This window comes from Mus caroli, chromosome 6 (assembly GCF_900094665.2).
Source record: "Mus caroli chromosome 6, CAROLI_EIJ_v1.1, whole genome shotgun sequence".
In the NCBI taxonomy this organism is placed as follows: Eukaryota; Metazoa; Chordata; class Mammalia; order Rodentia; family Muridae; genus Mus; species Mus caroli.
This window is the reverse complement of record NC_034575.1, coordinates 47,919,455-47,941,274: the sequence shown is the minus strand read 5'-3', so window position 1 is coordinate 47,941,274 and position 21,820 is coordinate 47,919,455. Positions and strand designations below refer to the sequence as shown.

The following is a 21,820-nucleotide window of genomic DNA, read 5'->3' as shown; positions in this document are numbered from 1 at the left end:
GAGTCACACGCCTGGCTTGGTGTGGCAAGCGCCTGTGCCTCTGGTACTCTGCTTTCCTCTTACAATCTTATTCTTGCTTGTCACCTTGTGTCATGAAAGAAGAAAACTATACAAGAGCATTCATGACATAGGAAAACCCTTGTTATTCAGAATACACTGGATACAGCTGGAAAATGCTTCAAGTGTTTTGAATAAGGAGCCACACCAGTCAAAGAGCCTAAATTATGTTCCAGTTAAACAAAATATTAGAAAATGTGTATATATACATACCCTTTTCATTTGGGTGCACCTGGACTATAAAAGCCCACAGTCACCTTTAAGAGTGTTGGGTAGTTCAGTTTGGATTATTTTAAAGTCATTTTTTTTTCAGTGTTTTAGAGAGGTATGGTTTGGAATACGCACCTATAATGTTGTGGTTTTGTTTAATTTTGCCACTAAAAATATACTGTGGCTTAACTCAAGGCAGCAGAATGATTTTAAAAGTAGAGTTTGGCTCCATTGACCTTACCAGTTCATCCAAATGGCCCCACCCGCTGTGATCCCAGTACTATGGAAACAGGATGAGTCATTATCTCCATCTTCTCTTTAACACTCCTCTCACTGCTCAGCCCTCTAGGCTCTCTGAGCTGAACACTACTGGGGAAGGGAGAGGAAGTATCATGCTAATCACAGACTCTCCAGGAAGCTGAGTTTGGTGAGAGCCATAGACCATCTGAACTCAAGGGTGTGTCCATATGTTGCCGAGAGCATGCCCAGAATAGAACCCAGGAACAAGTGGGAAAGGGGGGGGGGGGTCCATGCAGTCAGCAGGCCTTATTTGGAAAGCCAGGGAGACCTGCCGTTAGACTCCACTGCTGGCTGGATAGCCTTTTCTCCATCTCCATAGCCACTCATTCATTCCACACCAACTTCTATTACATGGGAGTTATTGCACCCACTTTCCAGTTGAGTAAAGTGAGGCTCAGAGACTCACTCACTCACCTTGGGTCATCATCATAAGGAGTCAAAGCAGAGGCAAAGTGAGCCACCTACTCTACCCTTCCCCAATTCCTCTCCTGGGAAATGCTGGGACTCACCAGAAAAATCGAGCGATGCTGTTATCTAGATCCCTGGAGTCTGCCAAGCAGATTCTGATTGGGAGGGGAAGGGCTCACAAATCTCCAACCCTACCTAGGTGAGGAAGGACTCGTAGCTACTGACTTTTGAGGGAGAAAAGTGAGTCTGTGTGGCCCTGGTAGTTTGCCCATACTCCAGTGTATAGATTTATACTCAGGAGTGTATGGGCAGCGCAAACCGGATTGTGAGTTAGAAAACAGAGCTCAGAGAACAAGGAGGTGGGAGAAGAAGGGTTTGGGGAGCACTTAGGAGACACGTCAGGGAGAATATGCTGAGAACACATGTGTGCACGTATGACGTTCTCAAAGAATTAATAAGACTTTGCTTTAAATTTTTCTTGACGAGGTCAGTGTGGGAAATAATATTTATTGTATTGATTGTTGACATAGCAGGATTTAGAATCACCTAGGAGTAAAACCTCTGGGTTGGATTAATTGAGGAAGGCCCATATTATAATTGAGCTTTACCATTTTGTGGGCTGAGGTCCCAGGCGAGAGAGAGAGAGAGAGAGAGAGAGAGAGAGAGAGAGAGAGAGAGAGAGAGAGAGAGCGCTTATCATCAGCATTTGTTTTCCTCTCTCTGCCTCCTGACTGTGGGTAGGTGCCATGTGACAAGCTGCTGCCATGACTGCCACCCCCACAAAATGAACTCCAACATTTTTTTGTTAAACATCCTTCTTTAAGTTGCCCTTGTCAAAAACAGGAAAAAAAAAAAAGCAACAAATGGAGTCCGAGAGGAGAGCCTGTGCATCGACCCACACAGCACTGCGCACGCAATCACCTCACCTTTACAATTAATTAGTTACGAACACTAGTACCTTTGGGTCTAGGAAAGGAGCCTGGATTCTTCTGGCAAGTCCTGTCATTTCCCAGGTGAGGAATGGAAGGGTAGAGTAGGTGGGCCAGCTTTACATCTGCTTCAGCTTATTCATTGGTGATTCATTCATCACCAAGGAAAGTGAGCCTCACTTTACCCAACTGTAAAGTGGGTGCAGTGATTCCCACATAATAGAGTTGCATGTAGAATGAATGAGGGGCTATAGGAATGGAGAAGATGCTGAGCCTATCCAGCCAGCAGCGGAGTCAGAGGCAGGTCTCCCTGGCTTTCCAAACAAGGCCTGTTGACTGCGTGGACCCCCCTTTCCCACTTGTTCCTGGATTCTGTTCTGGTAACACTCTGTTGGACATATGGACATATCCTGGTATTCAAACAGTCTACAGCTCTCACCAAACTCAGCTTCTGGAAAGCAAACTAAAATCATAATAATCATAGTAAATTTGGGACAGGAAAGAGAGACATTGTGTAATTTTCTTATTTATGTGTTTGACTCCCTTCTTGTGTAGATGGAAGGACATGGCCTTGGGAAACTGAGATCTGAGATAAACCCTTTCATTGCAGACAGTGAATTGTCTGGACCTCACACCCTCAAAACGAATAGCTCTTAGCTTTCCCATGAGCCCCCTCCTACCTAGCATCACTGGGATGGGCAAACTGTTTTCCTTGCAAATCTTTCCAATTGGCCTCACACACAGCAGCTTGTCAACATTTACTGTAGGCACAAAATGGTGCTCCCTGGCTACTTTCTCTGCAGCTGAGCCTCCCCCATGTCTGCTTCAGACTACACAGGTGAACAAATATGGAGACACTTTCCTGGAAGCTTAGGAGACAGGCCTCCGATTTTCAGGTACAGAAATGAGACTCTGAGCTTCAGGCTTCAATTCACAGTAGGGAATGGTGGTTCCCTTGCAAGACAGGAAGGCCAGAGCTGAGCCACCAAGTGTCAGAGACTTCAAAGACTTCGGTCTTCCTGAATATGAGGTGTTTGACTCAGGGAGTCTCCAAGACATGGGTCTACTCTGTTTCCAAATACTTACAACATTCTTGGGTCTCTGTCCCTTCCTTCCCAACGGAAGGAAGCAGCTGCTGTCAGCCCTGGGCTACCCAATTAGTAGATGAACACACACTCAGTGTGACCAGTAACCAGGCTGAGCCTCAGCCAGCTCCTGCGTGCGAATGATTCTCTTATTTCAGACACTGCCCTGTGTCTTCCGTGGCATGAGGGAGGCAATGTGTACTTTGGGATGCAACAAGCCAACTCTGTCCATCACTGGCTGGTGACTGAGGACATGTGACTTTTCTTCCTGGGCAATAAAACAGAGATGGGGTGGAGCATACACCTACCGCTCGAGCTTCTGGAGAAGGACAGGAAACAGCGTACAGAACTACCTCAGAGCTCTCACGGTGTAAGCATCGGGCCCACATCAGCATCTCTATCCTCACTGTCAGCCTCTTGACCAAGGGTTTTTCTAACAAGGAGATGAACCCTCTGAAGGAGCTACAGTTTTCTCTGCCAAGCAGACCAGCCCTTCTGTGTTCCAGATGAGGAGCTGAGACACAAACATACAATGGTTGCTGAGGTACCAGAGGCCGTATCCAGATTTGGAGACAAGAGCAAAGGGCTGCTTTGCTGGACTTTGGGACACTGAGCCATGTGTTCCTGTCTTCCGGCTCCACCCCTTCCTTCATCTGGCTATAATACTATGTGGTGTTACAACCTTTGACTGTTCAGAAACATTCTATTTCCTCAAGTATCAGTACTTAATGTTTTGTTCCACACATAAAACCCTGTGAGTGGAAGGCTGCTGGCCCCCTTGTCAGAGGTAATTTCTCAAGGCTCTGCCTGGGATTTAACGGAAGCCATATGGTTAAGTCTGTCAACCCTCTCAGAAAGCAATCCCCCTGAAGGGCCCTCGTAAATGTTCTTGGGGCTGTGAAAGATCTAGCAATTTTTAAACAATAAAGCTATGCTCATAGCCGTGATATTCAGCCGAACACAAAGCAGGAAATAATGGATTCTGGTCTGAATTAGTTAAAGGCAGCTTCAACTTGTCCTGACTGAGGGTTGCAGTTGCAAGACAACCTGAAATCTAATCGACAGGAAGGAACTGGCCAGGATGTCCCCAACGTTGGCCTATGGTGGACAGTGACAGCCACAGCTAGGCTTAGGTTGGTTGAGGTATTTAGGAAAACTCTTAATAATGATATCAAACGTGGGATTTGCGGCACATTTTAAACTGTGGTGTCCTATTATCTTGACTTTTAAACTCCCTGTCTGTGAATGCAGCACTTCCCAACCTCTCCTTAGTTGTTTATCACACAGGAATAGTGCTAAGAGCTCCTTGCCTCTGAATGCCTGCCTGTCCCTAGCTAATGGCACTCCGAATGACAATGGCAATCCACACAGCGGAGCCTCCTTGTTCTCCTCCTTGGAGAAAGCAGCCGTGCCTTGCCACCTATGCTTTACTTTCGATTTTTATTCTTTATGGTTTGTTTTTGTTGGTTTTCCTCAGTGTGCCCGAGGGACCATCACTGGACACTACCCATGACATAGCATTAGGAATTGCAAGGAAGCACCAGAAAGCAGCATTGGCTGGGTGTGAAGATGTGGAATCCATGCTAACGGCGCCTTCTTATGGAAAACCAGCTTGACTCCCAACACTCTGCACTGTTTATTATGGGGAAGTAGAGTTGCCTAGCCTCAGCTCCGTGCAAGTAGAGTTTATGCATGATGTAGGCATTTGTACCCCACGGACTAGAATTTGAGTGAAATCAGGGAGGGATTTACCACCTAAGCAGCTTCATGTATGCACTGTTGAAACGTATTGCCAGATCTCCTAGTACAGCTGGCTAACTAATGCAACCAAAATGTTTCACGTGTATCTATTCTATTCTAATGCTAAATGCGTAAAAATTTCATTATAAGCGATTACTGGGATGCCTCCCTCATCATGAGCATGCATTTACCCAGTATACAGAGAAGTAAAAAGCAAGAAGAAAATCCATAGGTCAGTAGGTCAACAGTGCCTCTAGCAACCTGTCAGAACCCTCTACTGTAGAATGTTGTTGAAGAACTCCGTGTCCTTATCTGCATCACCGACCGGAAGAAGGACTGCGCATGTATCACCTAGCACCTCAGAGGGAAACGGACTTCTCTAAGAATGCTTGGCTCTATTAGGATCACCACTTAGCTTCTCCACTAACCACCGGCTCCTCGAGAAATGCCTCATGTTAAGAGAGACACTGAGAGGCGCGTGGGATTTACATTGCGATTACCTGCTCCTGCGCCACGGTTCCCAGCCTTGGCTGACTTGATCCTGAGTTAATGAGCGTGTTATACGATATCTAATAAAAATGACTGGGGTAGAGATACTGTTTGGAATGTGGCACATAGCTGGTTCAAGGCTAAATCGATTTCATCTCTAGTTAACACATGCTTGTTTTCTGTCTTTCTTGTCTCTCCACAACCCATAGCTCATTTTTTTAACCCCATCTGGGAAACTTATCTCCTAAAACACCCCCATCAATCAGCCAAAGACACTCTTCCCGACAGGGCATCTACCAGTTTTACTGAGCACAAGCAGTCACTGGTTTGGAGATGCCTCCCACATTCGCCAAAGCTGCGTGTTTTTCTAGCCTGTCTAACCACCCAAGTGCAATTTGGGATATTTATACTTCCCTGAAGTTTCTATTGAGATAATAGCACTACTTTTACAGAATTGAGCAAAGGGCATAGCAGGGGTCGCCGTGGAATAGAATAGAAGCTGAATCTGCTGAGTGTCTACATACTTAATATTTTTCACTCGTTTTGGTCTGCTTTGTCTCAGTGTCTGCCCCCCTCAGCCCAAGTGTGAAAACTTGATCCCTACAAGGGTATGCACCCTTGGTCGTGGAAGGCTTTACTGATAACTGGCATCACATCCATTTTGCAGACCTTTATGCCAAGCCTCTAAGCTTAAGCTTTACAGCATGAAAAGGGGCTGGGGGCAGGGAAGGAGAGAGAGAGAGAGAGAGAGAGAGAGAGAGAGAGAGCGAGATACAGAGAGAGAGTTGGCTATAGAATCTAAGCCCCAGNAGAGAGAGAGAGAGAGAGAGAGAGAGAGAGAGAGAGAGAGAGAGAGAGTTGGCTATAGAATCTAAGCCCCAGTGAAAGGGAAGAAAAGACAGGGATAGGAGTCAGGCAGTCCTGTCTCCTGCAAAGTTCCAGTTGTGAACACACCCTCTGGCCACAGCACAAGAGTGTTGTGCGTGGGCACAGGTGGGTCCCAGTCTCTCTAGCTGGATGCAGCTTCAGTACCGAGCCTGAATGAAGACTTTCATTGCTGTGTGCTGTTTTTGTTGGCCAGTCGCCATGACAAACATTTGCAGGTGGCTTGGCCAGATTTTGACACTTAAATATTTGAGGTTGTGATAAAAATCAGAATATTACTACAATATGGTTCTCTATGCTCATGCATGTGCACATGCACGCACACACACACACACACACACACACACACACACACTAGAAATTTTAAAAAGCTATCTGCAATTTCAAATGCTCATTTGCTGACATCTCCCGGGGGAACTCGTATTTTAAAATGAGCACTCATTTCCTCTTTGCTGAGGGAAATAAAAGAGCCAACTATCCCCAAGTGTTACCACCTAGGGTTCCATACTCAATCCACTGGTGAGAAGGGCAGGGCTGGGTCCTGCTGAGCCCCTCGATCATCTGGGCAGAGCTTTGGATGGGTCACGTGGAGGAGAAGAAACCCAGGAGTGACAGGATGTGGGGGTTTTGAATCAACAGAGTAAGCACGACAGGGAAGGATCTGGAGAAAAGAAATAGCCTCCCTCAAGCTGGGCAACGAGACAGAGACAGAGTCCTAAAAGTAACAATTATCTCCTAGAACACATCAGGAGATACACACAACGCCCCCAAGAAGCAGAAAGAATGGCAGAGTGACACAGCCTACAAATGTCACCCAAAATGTACAGTCTGGGGCCAGCTGGGTAAATTATTGACAGAGTCAACACCCATCTTAAAATTTAGTGCTAGCCTTAAAAGGATTGCTTCATAAAACCCAGTGCTGCGTTAACAATGGGGAACACTAAGGGCCTCAGAGAGGGTTGTGGGTAGGGGTACAAGGGGCAGGCGAGGGCTGCAGGGGGGAAAGAATGCTGTAAAACTGCTAGTAAACTCTAGCACATTTTATGTTCCCCCCCCTTGAAAGAAAAATAAAATAATTATAATTAGCTGGTCCAGCTGTGAATTGTCTGCCCGAAGCCAGGGCCCAAGAGAAAAAAGGAGTCCCCCGAGATGCAGGCACCATCTTTAATGAAGCCACATTACCTTCCAAGGACATTGTGGTTTAGAGATAGTGGCAATACTTGCTTTTCAAGTTGCTTGAGAAGAAACCATTAGCAAAGATACTTGGCTAGAACGATACCCGCTTTTCAAAGCAAAAGCAAAGACCCGGACATCCACACTCACTGTCTGTGCTTTGTCCCTCTGAGACACCTAACCGAGAAGTCTGAGACACAGTTCCCTATTCCAGAGCACTCAGGAGTGAGCCAAGGCTTTGTCCTGTGCCCACTCTTGTTCTCAGAGAAAAGGCATTAGGAAAAATTGTAAGGAAGCCTCAAAATTGTGTTTTAAGTCACCACAACTAGCAGCCCCCTGAGAATTCAGACTGCATTTGGAGGTGAGTGCAGACCACAGCAAGTTCCCCTTCTGGTTTCAGGGGCAGCCAATTGCCAGGGCCCATCAGTGTACGCACAAGAAGTCAGTGCCTCTCTTCAGAGGCTGTAAAGAACAAACTCCATCCTCATTCTGGAGATAAGGAAGTGGGGAGGTTAAGAATTCGGCGTTTCTAAGAAGTTGATGAGTAATGCCCGCATTGCTGATGGTCAGACCACACTCTGCAGCAAGGGGCCAAACCAGTCATATGATGTAAAGAAGCGAGAACAATTTCCAGGACATGATATGTATGGATGTCAAGATACTTCTACCAGTTTCCCTCAAGATCTTAACATTGTCTTGTTTCATAAATGAGAGGGAAGGGCCCTGCTTACAAATATAGGCCAATGGAAAGGCCAGGAAGGGCTGATGAGAAAGAAATAACAAGAAAGACAGGTGGGAAGGAAGACCAGAAAGAATGGCAAGTTGTGGAATATACAGGTGGCCCAGCCAAGCAGCTGCAAGGAGTTTGTGGTTGGGGTCACACTGCCAGGAGGTACCTGGGCTAGCAGAACTCCTCTCTGTTGTCACCAAACATTTCTCCTGAGCAGTCTTCTGCGGTCTGCATAACACCACTAATTTTGTCTGCCATTCACAAATCTTATTTGAAGAAATAAGGTCACATAATGAATAGCTTTCGCCCTCAACATCTAGGATCAAAATAGCCCCAAGCAAACGGAGACGCCTTTTCTCATCCAAAGCATCACTCTTTTGGCAGCATCATATTAGACGGTAAAAACAACAAATCCAAGCACTAGAACCAGGGAGAATGTACAAAAGGCTGCCTGAGCTCTTCCAGAGACAGAGAGGAAGTCTTCTTACCCAATCTGGCGGTTGGTGGAAGGAGCCTGAGTGATGACCGAGCTGGACTGGGGAGAAGGCATGGCTTGCTGAATCACAACGCTGCTGTCGTGGTTGGGCATCCGAGTGCTGCCTAGCTGGTGAGCTCCAGGTCCCGTCATGGTCCCACCAACTGTATTATGCATGGAGATATTCTGCCCAGAGAAGACAGAGGAGAAAAGTCAGAAGGAGCCAATGTTTCATCTACTCCCCACACCTCCAAGGCCAAAGCTGGAAATCTGACCATGTTGCCTAAACAGAGTTAGAGCTTCTAGCAAGGCAAGGATTCATCGGTCTTGCTATACCTGAACAGTTAAGAGGAGGTGCCAAAGGAATACTTACCCCAAAAGTAAAACATACCTGGAAATAAATGCCTTGACATTTGCTGAGCATACTGCCACCAGCCATCCCGAGGGAAGGCTCATGTGGCAGGAAGTGAGAAGGGGTAGTGTATACCTCATCTGACTCAGTGATGCACACTGCACCAGAAAAGGGTGGTACAAGATGCTGTGATCTTGTGGATTTCATCCATCTTGTTCTGTGTATGCATCATACCAGGTCGATTTCCTTGCTTTCAGTTCTACAACACTATAGCCACCTACCTTCTTTTCAAAGAATCTTGTATTTTTCTAGATATAATCATGGTGCTACACAATCTATAAACTGTGTAGATTCCAATATAGGTTCGAAAAGTAGGTTCTAATGTAGATTCTACAATGTTATGGCTTTAATAGATCAAACTGGGGCCCTGAGCTCCAGTGTCAAGAATAACACAACATATTTCCGTGTCTTAAAATCACCCTCTGCAACCACATGGATTATTGGAATGCTGGTACATGGAGCAGAGTAGCCCTTCAACAAACGCTATTGCCCAGATGAACTAAAGAAGCAATATCCGAGTCACACAAGGGGCTACTGCCATGCATGGATTTCTGGTGATCCTGATGAAAGCTATGGGGTTTGAAATAAGCTAAAAACAAAAATGCGTTAAATAAGTATATTAGGTAGAAAAGCAAGCCAGTGGGGCACCAAGGCAGGAATGCATACGGAGGCCAAAGAGGACTGATCAAGGCATGAAGGCTGACATGTGACAAAGTCAGAACCTGGAAAACAAGAGAAGATGCACGGACATCAAGGCACAGGCAAGAGTCTGCAGCAGACCCCTGGGCAGGCAGGCAACATGTCGGTCAGCCTAGAAGGGCAGGGGACTTCCAGAGGTCAATAGGAAAATAGGATGAAGATGCTGGGGAAAGAAATGGGGTATCACTTGCAATTCACTTGAGGGAAAAACGTATCTATTTGTCCACACTTTGGTGTTACCCAGGGAAAAAGAAATCAAAGGAGATCATGAAGTGGCCCTTTGAATTTCTTCTGCAAAGAGCAGGATTTCCTGCACTATGTGTTAAATGACAGTGATAACATGTCAGGTACTGGGGGTGGCTACACCCATCACGTGACACCTTTCCCGGGTTTCTGATTTCTGAGCTCTGACCACACAATTTGTAAGGAGTTCAGATGGAAAACAGGCACCTGGCTTAGACTGAGACTTGACTATGTCATCACGGGGTCCCAAAGGCTCAAATATATACACGTGTGACCCGAAAGCTCCTCTTGCACACTGGAAGGATTTTCTGGCAGGAGGAAATTCTGTGGCTAGGCAAATGGAGAAGGAAGGAAATGGTGTGTAGAGACAGGTTTCCGTGCAGGCAGGGGGATTGCTGCATTTTCTTTTATAGGATCTAAGGCTACAAAAGTCACGAGAATAATGATGAAAATAAACATCATGTGTTATTCTTCTTAAAAGTAAACTTTAGCGTCCTTACACACCCAGACCACGGTACGGGTTATCTTCTGTATGTTCATCCCCTCAAAGATACTCATATCTCCATATTTCTTATAATCACCCACATTTCAACACTATGTCCAAAGCCTAGAGGAACTCCGATTCTTCTTTGAAATTCGTGTTATTGTGCTGTTTCCACTGTATATCACAAAAGCTGTACAATTTGATGTTTAGAATTGCATCCCTATAAGCACAGAGGAGAATATAAAACGCATTGCATCGCCTTAAGTTCCCCAGGACAATTCTTTTCTGTCATCCCCAGATGTAGTTTCAAATCCAACCAGTTTGTCCCAAGCATTCCTTCTCTGTCTACATCTCCATGCCTTGTCCCACCAGCAGAGGTAGGGTCTCAACCTGTAGGTCACGACCCCTTTAGGGTTGCCTATCAGATATCCTGCATATCAGATATTTCCATCACAGTTCATAACAGTAGCACAATTACAGCCGTGAAGTTGCAAATACAATTTTATAGTTGGAGTTCACCACAACATGAGGAACTGTATTGAAGGCTCACAGCATTAGGAAGGTTGAGAACCTCTGCTTTAGTGGGAGACCTTCTTCACTCTTGCTTGGCTCTCCTCTCTCCTCCTTCCCATACACGACACTAAATGTACAACCCATCACACTGCACACAGGGCCCAGTATGCATGCCCACCCTCAGCCACTGCATGGCTTCTTTGCTTTGAAAGATGCTAACAGCACCATTTATAACATCCCTGATTACTGTAGGACCTTCCCTAACTAATAGTTCATCTACTCCCTTCTTCCCTCTGGTTCTTAGTAACTCGTCCCACCCACCTATTTGGAACTCTCCTGCCTGCATTCTGATCTTACTCCATGTTGGACCCTGCAATATTGTTTTGTTTTGTTTGGATGGCAATGCTCTTAGGTTCTGACTTCACCCTTCACCTCTTGGACTATCCATTCTATGGGAAATTTCTACACCTCTCTAATGATGGGAACCATTTCCTCTGTAGGAGTTTTCATGAGATTATATCTGTTCTTGATCATATAAATATCTATTCCTTCCCTCACCTGCTACCACACTGAGAACTAAATCCGGTTTTGCTCTCCACTGGGACTCCATCACCACATACCATGTGGGTGTGTGGTGAAGGCAGAGGGCTCAGTGATGCACAGGACAGTATCCCTAGGCTATTCAGACTGTGGAGCCTTCTGCCTTTGTTCCCTGGCCTTGGAGAGTGCTAGCATCACACCTGCTCACCTTGAAATCTGAAATCAAGTTAACAGCAATAGAGTTTTAGATGTTAAGGAACATGTTCTCAGGTACAGGCTGAAGAACCTAAGGAGGTCAGAACTAAGACAGAAGAATGGAGAGAAAAGCCTTTGAAAGTACCCAAAGAGACCCATGAATGCTCAGTGGTTGGCTTCTCGCCTTTGTTACAAATGACCAATAATCTTCTTTACGTGAGCCATGTAAACCAGGGAAAGCCAGGCTCAGGGAGCTCCTCAGGAAGCTTGGTTCACTTCTGTTTTTATTTGAAAGCATAGCATGTTAAATTAGAGAATGAAGTTTCAGCCCAAGATGCCAAAGCTTAAGAACCTTTTCTGAAAATCATTAAGAGAAAGTAATTATTATCTAGGAATAAGGCCTTCTTATTACATCTTCCCCAATAATTTTGAAAGAGCTCTGTTTCTTTCTGAGGTCCTACAAAATGACTTCTGAATCATGTTTTCATAATTCCCCTTCACACACACACACACACACACACACACACACACACACACACACACACAAACACACATTCTGCATGCTGACTTCCCTTGGACCCAGAGAGTGATTTTAAAACACTTTGGAAAAAATAAGTATTCTGGTAATAGCATCCTCACTTCACACCTGGAGGTGACTGTTTTCTTTCAGCATTATGTAGGAATTCAAACATGAAATTATTTTCTGAGTTCACGTCGTCCCAATTTTGCATTCAAAATCTGCCATATTGATAAAAGAATAGCATTTTGCATACAGAAAAATTCAACATCCAATTTCAAAAACACAAGGAGTGAGTTATCTTGCTGATTTATTTTTGATAGTGCTGGCGGGTAGATTTGAAGCTAGTGAAAGAATGTCGCCAAACAGACAGCACGGATGGATGTCAGTTCACAGACAAAGATCAGAAGTGTGTGCCTTGAATTAAGTTCAGCCTTTGGCCTTTCTTGTTCGACAACCTTTATCAACAGTTTGGATGAAGATATAAAAATCATGCTTGTCAAATCTGCAGTTGACACAAAGTTGGGAGACAGAGCTAATGTTCTGGAAAGCAGAATCACGTTTTCCTTGAGCCAACTGTGTGATCTGGCTTCCAAAAATGCTAACATAAATCTAGGTTGTTTTAGAAGTGAAACGTCCTGATCAGGGGAAGTAATTATTCCACTGTAAGGTACGTTGGGCTGACCACATTTGGCCACCACATTTTAAGGGAGAAATTGACAAATAGGAGGGAAAGAGAGTAATGAATGCATTAAAAATGCACTGCATGGAGAACGGCCCAGGAAGCAGGGAATATTTAGTCTGAGAGGGGAAGACCTAGAGGGTCATGCTAAATGCCTTCAAATATTTGCAGGATTAGACAGAGTCTGCATCACTCCAAGCGCATAAGTCCAGAACATGCAATAATGATGCTAAGAAGTCAGTAATAGCCGAGCGGTTGTGGCACACACCTTTAATCCCAGCACTTGGGAGGCAGAGGCAGGCAGATTTCTGAGTTCGAGGCCAGCCCAGTCTACAAAGTGAGTTTCAGGACAGCCAGGGCTACACAGAGAAACCCTGTCTCAAAAAAGAAGGAGGAGGAGAAGAAGTCAATAATAACTAAAACTCATGTGTCTATGTTAAAGCAGACACTGTGATAGATACTTTATAAAGCACATCTGTAGTGCAATCCTACAAGGTGGGCATCATTGCCTATATTTTAAGAAAGAGAACAAAAGTTACCATCACCTATAATGCCACCAACTTCTGGCCACCATCTGTCTTATGGGTCAATACTTAAAAAATAGAAATTTGACCTTATGTCAGAATAGTTTTATTAGTATGTAGAAATATCCAAAGACAAAATAAAATCTCCCATAAATACTCAGTTCCCTGGGTCTAGTGTAAGCCAGGACCAATGACCATCATCTGTGCTCAGGGGTATCCAGGATTCTTGCATCGGGATGGAAACAGTGCAAGATGACTTCCAGATCTCTTTCATAGCAAAGACATGGGTTATACATGGGCTCACATGTTTTAGATGATCAGGTACATATAGTATTTTTGAAATTGTACTAGGTTGAGAGTTAGGTTTCTCCCATGCTATTCTCCCCCTCACCCCCATTGGTGTCACGTAACCTAGACAAATCACTCAGGAACCCCTTGCTCAATAGCTTCAACATTATACAGGGTTAGGGGAGCCCAGAACCATATAGTTTGTCAATTCTACACCTCTGGCACTCCACAAGTCTCTTCTGCTACATATTATGAGTCATTAAATATTCAAAACAGACACTTGGGACTGTGATTCATTTGCTTACAAGGTAATTTTTTTAAATCTATAACTGTAAGCTTTCGTGGAAGGGAACCTTTCAAAAGTTACAAAATTCTGCCAGATGGAAAGGATCTGGAAAGGTGCTGTCTCTTAGCCATCAAAAAATGGAAGCTCCACAGACTATAAAAGGTCTTTAACAAAGTTCCCCATCTATGACTGACACCTCTCAGCCTTCCCTTGACATCGCCCTCTGTTCTTGCCCAGAAATGCATTGCTTTCAATTCATTGCTGTTCTGAGGCATGCAGGGTGTGAATGGGATGAGAACCAGGGAAGTAATGAGTCTTGATTGCAAGCTGAGGGAGCCTGAGGTAGAGTGGTAATTGTCTTTCTGCATGCATGGGCTTGGAGCACAATACACAAAAAAACAACTTAGTGTACAAGAATGTACATCCGTGTTCTTTAAAAATAACTATAATTTCAGGGTGTGGTAATGAAGGATGAAGGGAAGTGGACCACAAATGAAAGTAAAGGTTAGCATGCACAGTCCAACCAAGGAGGATTCCCACAAGATTCCAGAATGCTATCTTCAAATCTACATTCTATCCAACTGCCCAGGTGTGGAGACTTTACAAGTCTCTTCATAAAGATCCAGGGTCACCCTGATGCGCATTTACAAGCCAAGTTGTGCAATCTTGGAGTTGTCTGCATTTTAATGATGCCCGGGGAAGTTATGAAGACTTCCAGAACTTTCCAGAGCTAAATATCCAATGAAGTGCATCCAAAAGGTGGCTATGACATTCACAGAATAACAAGTTCTACGCCTCTAGATGGAATTGGGATTTTGGAGGTGTAGTGGGTCCTGAGTTTTTCTTTGGTGCTATCAGTGGCTATGCCAGTATTTGGTGGCTGTCTTGCCAAGAGAGTAGGCTGTTCTGCAGATGAGGGTATAGTATAGAAGAATTAGAAGAATCACAAAATGGGAAAGGCACCAGGGTTCAGCCATGTAGGAGCGCTCTCTCTCTCTCTCTCTCTCTCTCTCTCTCTCTCTCTCTCTCTCTCTCTCTCTCCAAACCCTGCACTTTAGTGGAGTCAGATGGAGCAGGATGCAGCACAGTGCAGGTTAAGAAAGCTCACCAGGTAACTTCTACAGGACAGAGAGGGAGAGGAAAGTATGGGGTTTTGTGAAAACCCCCAGCTTTGATAAACAAGTTTAAGCTTTACTTTCTAAGAGTTTGCTACTGAAGAATTCTAAAAGGGATGAGGTACAGGGTCAAGGGGACATAAGCATGGGATCAGCTAGACATCGGGTCAAGTCTACACCAGCTCTTTATAATTTGGGCCATTTTAGTTCTCAGAAACCAACCATTCTCAATCTACAACAGAGATAACCATCTAAGGACAGACTTGCCACCATATGTGAAACAGAGCTATCCCAGCACTGTGAGTGAGAGCATAGTGTGTCACTTTCCTTATAGTAAAGTAACATGAAGCTTAGAGTGGGGGAGGCAGCTTCTCAGAGCTCTTCCCATGACTAATAAGAATAGAAATCATTTTTATAATGGCCCGGCACTTATGAAGCAATACCATATGTCAGAAAATCCAGCCTTTAAGAGGTAAATAACGTGAGCAGCCACAGTTCCTAGATGAGGAAAGCGAGGCACCGAGAGACTGAGTAGAATGGCCTAGACCCAGGTGCTCAGAGCTGTAAATAAGTTCACAAGATGGAAGTGGCGCTGTTGCAATTGTTGTGTAGTGAGAATGTTTCCTTTTGGAGAGGGACATGGCAAAACATCAAGCCTATCTGGGCTCCTTGAATGACCGGCACAGAGAGTGGTCAAGTAATGCTGAACTGTGTCCTGAGAATCACAGCCCATGTATCACACCATTTCTACAGATCCACACCTTCACCAGCTTCATCCCTGCAAATGCTTAGTGTGACACCATTCATTCATCTCAAAGCAAAAGTGGCTCCTCTCTGACTTGGGGGAAGATGGTGCAGTAAAAACAGCTTGATCATGGCTGGTGAAACCCTCAGTGGCCTGGGCTCTTTGCACAAAACCAAAAGTAGATGGTCCCCTCAGGGGCCTTTCCGGTCTGGAGTCTGTGTGATTCACAACAGCACACCCACCTAAATGGTCACACTCTCCTCCAGTGCCCAGACTTCTATCATTTGCCCTAATACTGGGGTGGAGCACCTGAGCCCTTCCTGGGTGCAGTTTATAGCTACTCATTTAATACCATAGTAAAATACCCCAGACAATAAACATCTTCTCAGGTGCCACCCTTAACTGTGAGAAAGTTTCCAGGTGTCTCTCAAAGGCCCCGCCCCTTCCGTTACAGATTCACCCACCTAGAACTGTCCATGTCTGGTCTCACCTCCTCTTTATTACCCTCACTGTTTCCACTTAATAGGTTCATATGGCAGTGTGGCTTGGATATAGTTTGTGTGCCTCCAAGGGTTCATGGGCTACAATTTCATTCTCTTTGTGAGGGAAGAGAAGGCAAAATTTAATCCCACTGTGATATTTCGAGGTGAGTCTTTCACAAGGTGACTCACAAGGTGATTCCATAAAGTGTGCAGGCTGGGATCCCACGGTTGAATTCTAGCGGTTTAATAGGAAGGAAAGAGATCAGAGGCTCTAGTGCATGTATCTGTCTCTGGCCCTTGCATCCTTCTCAGCATCCTGTCAACAAGATGAATACAGACACCCAGGACCTTTCCCCTAAAGATACCACTTACCCATCCTGTAGTGTTGTGTTATGTTATCAGCAAGAAAAACTGAAATAATTCCCATGGGCTAAGAGGAAAATGTCTCTACCGTACCCACACTCTAGAATTAGAATTAAGCCAATGTCAATAGTTACTGTTCCTGGAGTCATGAGGGCATTAGAAAAACCAGACTCAGGCCATCAAAAATGATCAGATGCACCGATCACTGATAGGATCTCTCCATGATCAAAACCTTCCAGTCATCTGCTCATTCCACTGTGGCATGGAAGGACTGCTGTAGTCTATCTACTACCTTCTATATGTGCCTCCAAGCTATTCACAAGATGCCCTCCACTAACCTTTGCAATAGTATCCAGCAAACCACACCCCCATCTCCTCCCCCTGTACCATTCATGTACACAGGGTTCCTAAGAGTTAGGCACCAGTTTCACCTTTGCACATATTCTCTGGATTCAGCTCATTCTTCAAGCACCAGACTGTGTTACCTTCTCTGCAGAGCCTTGGACCCCTTTCTTATTATCTGTCTCAGTTCTTTGTCCCTCTGTCCTCCCTGCCATTTCAAGAGACAGCTGCATTCTTCTAAGCAGAGCCAGTGCCTGTGTTCATAGTGGGTGCTCAGTAGATGTGCCCTATACCCAGTTGTTCAGTAAGCAAGTGCTGTATGTTCCTAGGCAAAGATGTGGTATTGGTGTGCTTCAAATTTCTCACTTGGGAAACAGGAACAGTCTTACCTTATAAAGGTTTTTGTAAAATTAAATTAGGTGATATAAGCCCTGTGTTTAATGTTGTGTTGGCTACATTCAGCATCCATTCACACCTCACTGGAGTTACCATGGTGCTCATCACTACAATTACCAGCAACAGTGGCGCTGCAGCATCTGCAGCATCCTTCACCTCCTCCTCTGCTCTCCACTCGCCCACGCACCTTCTATCAAGGCTCTTGGAATACACTGGCAGGTATTTATTTTAAGGCCACCTTGTCCTCTCCTTTTTGAATGCTTAGGTGACAAGGGCAGGTTCTGACCCAATGTGATTGCTGAGTAAATCTACATAAAGTGTAGTTAGCACTTGAAAAGAAAAAAGAAAAACACAGGCCTTCTTGCTGCTGCCAATGGCTCACAGGGTGGCAGAAGGGCTGAGAAGAAGGTGACACACACACTCGGCCTGAGGAATACTTCACCTAGGCTCACCCACAACAGAAACAGAGATGATGCATCATCAATGGCTGACTGTCGGCATTTTGATGGACAGTGGGCTGGTCCACAGGCCTGGTCACAGTCCACCACGAAGCACATAATCTCACTTAGCGCTTTGAGTTTTGTTTTTATGATTCCAACCACCAACCACCATCTTGCTGTTTTTTGGGGTTTTGTTTTGTTTTGTTTTGTTTTTTAACCACTAGTTCTGGAGAGATTTGTCATCTAGTTTGATCCTCCAGCTTCATGCTGCCATCCCAGCTTTCAACTCTTCAGGTCCCTTCCCAGACCTTTGGAGACCCCGCTATTGATAAGCTGACATAACCTTACCCACTCTTACAGCACCTCCCCATTCCAAAGCCTACAGCTCAGAATGATGTCTATTAAAAGGCCATGGTCACCCTCATCCTTAACATTATTCCTAAGCTCACATCTTCCGACTCAAACCCACTGTCTAGCTCAGTCATCTAGCCACCTCATACTACATATAAAGACCATATCCTCCACACCATGGCCTGCACAAGCTCAGAGCCCCCTCTCTGCCTACCTACATCCTCTTTGAAAACTGATCAACAGCATTTTCTCACGTACACACAGAGGACAGTCACACTTGATTCCTTCCAACATAAGGGGAAGGGCTAGTGCTATTAGGGAGATAGTGTTACTTCATCCATTTTCCTAACACACAGTATCTAGACTCAACCTTTCTGCCTTCTCTCTTCTGATGCCTCTTAATCTCAGAATGTCTCCCCTCCGCTCTCTTTGTCAGGTTTACCTTGGATGCCACTTTCTTGATGTCTCTGCTTGTCTAAAAGCACTGCTGTCCTCTCCTTTGAAGCACAATTTACGTGATGCATCTGGTATAGTAACTCCCAAGAAGTCCAGGAAAGTGTTCATCTGACTTGCTTCTCTTGTGGCCCCCCATTTCCAAACTGACATAGAATAAATTGTCTGCTGGCTGAATTGAAAAAATAGTTCTAATTTCTGAGACAATGCCACAGAAGCACAAAGTCACGACTTCTCATTGCTCATGTCCTACACAGTCACCTCAAGGCTGAGATCCTAACAGAAAGAGATGACAAGTCCTGGCTTCCCTGGCCTTCCTATGCATGCAACATGGTGTTTAGCAGTCTCCTCTAAGGGTACTATGCCATCAGCTTCAACCAGAGCCACCAAGTGAACACTGAGGAAGCCAAAGGCAAGGACCAGAAGCAAAAGGGAACCTGAGTCCTGGAGAAGGTATGGGGAAGGTAAACAGGTGGCAGCAGTTACCTGGGCAGGTTCTCACACCACCATGAATACGGAAAACAATAGGGTCACATCCCACAAGGGGTACTAAGCAAACAGGACAATGTAGAACAGTTGCCAGGAGGTGGCTAGTTCTGGAATGACTAGGTAAATCTCCCTTCCTTCCTGACCAGAACCTTGTTAGTTTACTGAAAAAAAAAAAAAAAAAAAAAAAGAGTATACATGAAACTACCATGGGGATGCCAAGGGACATGTCTCTCCAGTTTGTCAAAGAGCAGAAACATAACCATCACACTCTCTGGAAGCCACATAGGACATATGACCTGAGAGGACAGATGCCTTTGCTTGCCCTTGCCCAAGCCCTGCTCTTCCTCAGCTCTTGATCTTTCCTGGGTGAAAGAACTGGAAGGGAGGGCTGTCTAGTACAATGAAACTGCTGGAAAACTACCTTGCCTAGAGCGTTGGTTGAGCATTTGACAACAGGATAGCCTGACCTCTGAGACAATGGAGAACGAGTTGCTGGTCCTTCATCTTGGGCTGGTAGAACTCGTCAGGTGGCTCTCTGTGAATAGCCTTGCTTTGTAAATTGTTCAGTGCTGGGGAACAGGGCTGCTACAATGAGGCTCTCATGACCCATCTGGACTCAGCAGCCTCTTGATGTTTTGGAAATCACCAGCTTTCCTGGAGCACAGGTACCTCCTGGTTGTCATGCTAGCTGGCTTGTTCCATCTCGGAAGCCAAACAAACCCAAAACTGAGCAACGCAAGAGAGAAGTCAGCGAGGTGTTGGGTTAACCATGTTTGGTAATGGGCGAGCAATAAAATGAGGTAACATCTTTCTCTTGAACATGGCAAGAGAAACAGCATTAGCCATCCAGCATAGGAGAAACTAGTTACACTGGGTATGACAGTCCTCCGGGAAGCTTCTGAACATCATGCCCAGATATTAAAGTTTTAAACATTTCTGCCAGCAGCATCTTGAATCTTCTATATCCTCAGGGATCCAAAGAAGTGGAAGAAGGCCAGTGAGGTAGCTTCCATTTGCATAGAATGGCTATGATGTCCCAAAGTGTGCATTATGTCACCTATGACTGCCACAATTCCATTTTGTCCTGACATCCTTGAGACCAGACACTGTCTGTCTCAGTGGACTGATGGCCTCCTAGACACCTGCATTGCTCCCCAGACCAGGCACTTGCTGCAGCATCCTTAGAAGCTCCTGAGTATTTCAGAAAATTACAATTCTGTTTCTTTGATCCATGTTCCCCAGTCCATCCTTCCCATTCACAACACTCCCATGCACCCCTTCCAAGCTACCCACTGCACTCTTTCTGATTCCTGTCCTGAAAACAAGGAATTACAAAGAGAAAACTACATAGAAACACCACCTGGCTCTATTTTTCCCCACCAAATGTGTCTATGAGTTGTAAAACACCTTTTCAAAACATGGATTCATTTCTCTATGGGATACTCTGTCTCCCATTCCTATTGCACCCCTTTATCTTAAAATCAATTTTCCTCCATCACACCATCGTTCCAATGTGCTGTGAGCCTTACAGGGCACAGAGCAGAGTGGAAGCCGACTTGAATATACAATCAAAAACACCCAACACATTTACATGTTTAAGAAATGCACATTACTCTTATCACATTACTCTTACTGTACAAGCAAGGTATTCATAATATACTGTTTCACTAGAGAAAATCAATATGAGGAAAATGAATAACACACATACACACAATGAGACATGCATTGTGATAAATATTTGTGCCTTATGGATTAAAGGTACTCAAATGATAGAGAAACCTTGGTTTGAGAGAAGGACATACCTGGTTTTCTGCTCCATCCCACCTGTCTTAACTGGAAAACTTAAGATATCTAACTTTACTGCCTAACATCTAAGGTCACATAGTAACAAAATAAATTCACTCCATCTACTCATGATTCAGAACTCATGATAGGACAGAGAGAAACAATAGAAGACAGAGTTAAGATGTGTCCCCGTCCTGTGGTGTGCTCAAGTTAACCCAGCCCCACCCCACAGAGATGAGCCCAGACAAGCATCACTCCTCTGAACCTGGGGACACACCCTCCAAACAAAGTCTTGCTCTGAGGCCACAGCTTCCTATTTGTCGACATTCCTGCTGGCAAGACAATTGGGCTTGGCATAAGAAGGGCTTTATATGTGAGAATCACAGAAGGAAGAATTTGGCACCTGGTGTTTATGTACCATAAAGCCATCACCAGACTGAGCACAAGTCTCTTTTCAGCCAAAATTCCTGGGCAGGAGGCAAGGAGGTGGTTCGGAACTGCATTTTTCTACCTAGACAACCGGGATATATGGGTTGACTTGCTAAGCAACATGCTAATGCCATGAGAGAGTTTTCCTTAGGTGTCAGCACCCAGCAGCTTCCGCCTCTTGTGGTGTGACACCTGGTCTATAGACCTTCAGTAGCTGGAACACTAGAGTGTCTCCTGGGTTCCTTTCCATTTCAGTGTGCTCTACTGTCAGTTTCAGGATGTGCAGACTTGCTGGCTATTGGAGAAACTTTTTAAAAAAGATACGTTTCCTAACTTACAATAGACATGCTAAGAAAGTTGGAGACCCCAGTAACAGCCATGACTACATTGCTGGAACTTTTAGTGAATTGTCAGAGCAAAGGACTCATAGTTGCTCCAGTAAAGTGAAGTTTCTGTTGTCTGGGGTGTGTGTGTGTGTGTGTGTGTGTGTGTGTATTTGAGTGTGTTTATCTCTTGCTTGCTTGCTTTACACATGAATATGAGTGTGTGTGTGTGTGTGTGTGTGT

At 44.9% G+C, this 21,820-nt stretch overlaps 1 protein-coding gene across 2 annotated transcripts in view; it reads right to left on the bottom strand.

Annotated features, from left to right (window-relative positions):
* Nucleotides 1-21,820, bottom strand: part of Creb5 (cAMP responsive element binding protein 5) — a 394,770-nt gene that overhangs the window by 230,057 nt on the left and 142,893 nt on the right. For both annotated transcript variants that reach the window (XM_029478951.1, XM_021164792.1), the window contains exon 5: nt 8,495-8,667. In XM_029478951.1, the coding sequence (XP_029334811.1) occupies nt 8,495-8,667 (173 nt within the window). The remainder of the gene's footprint in view (nt 1-8,494; nt 8,668-21,820) is intronic.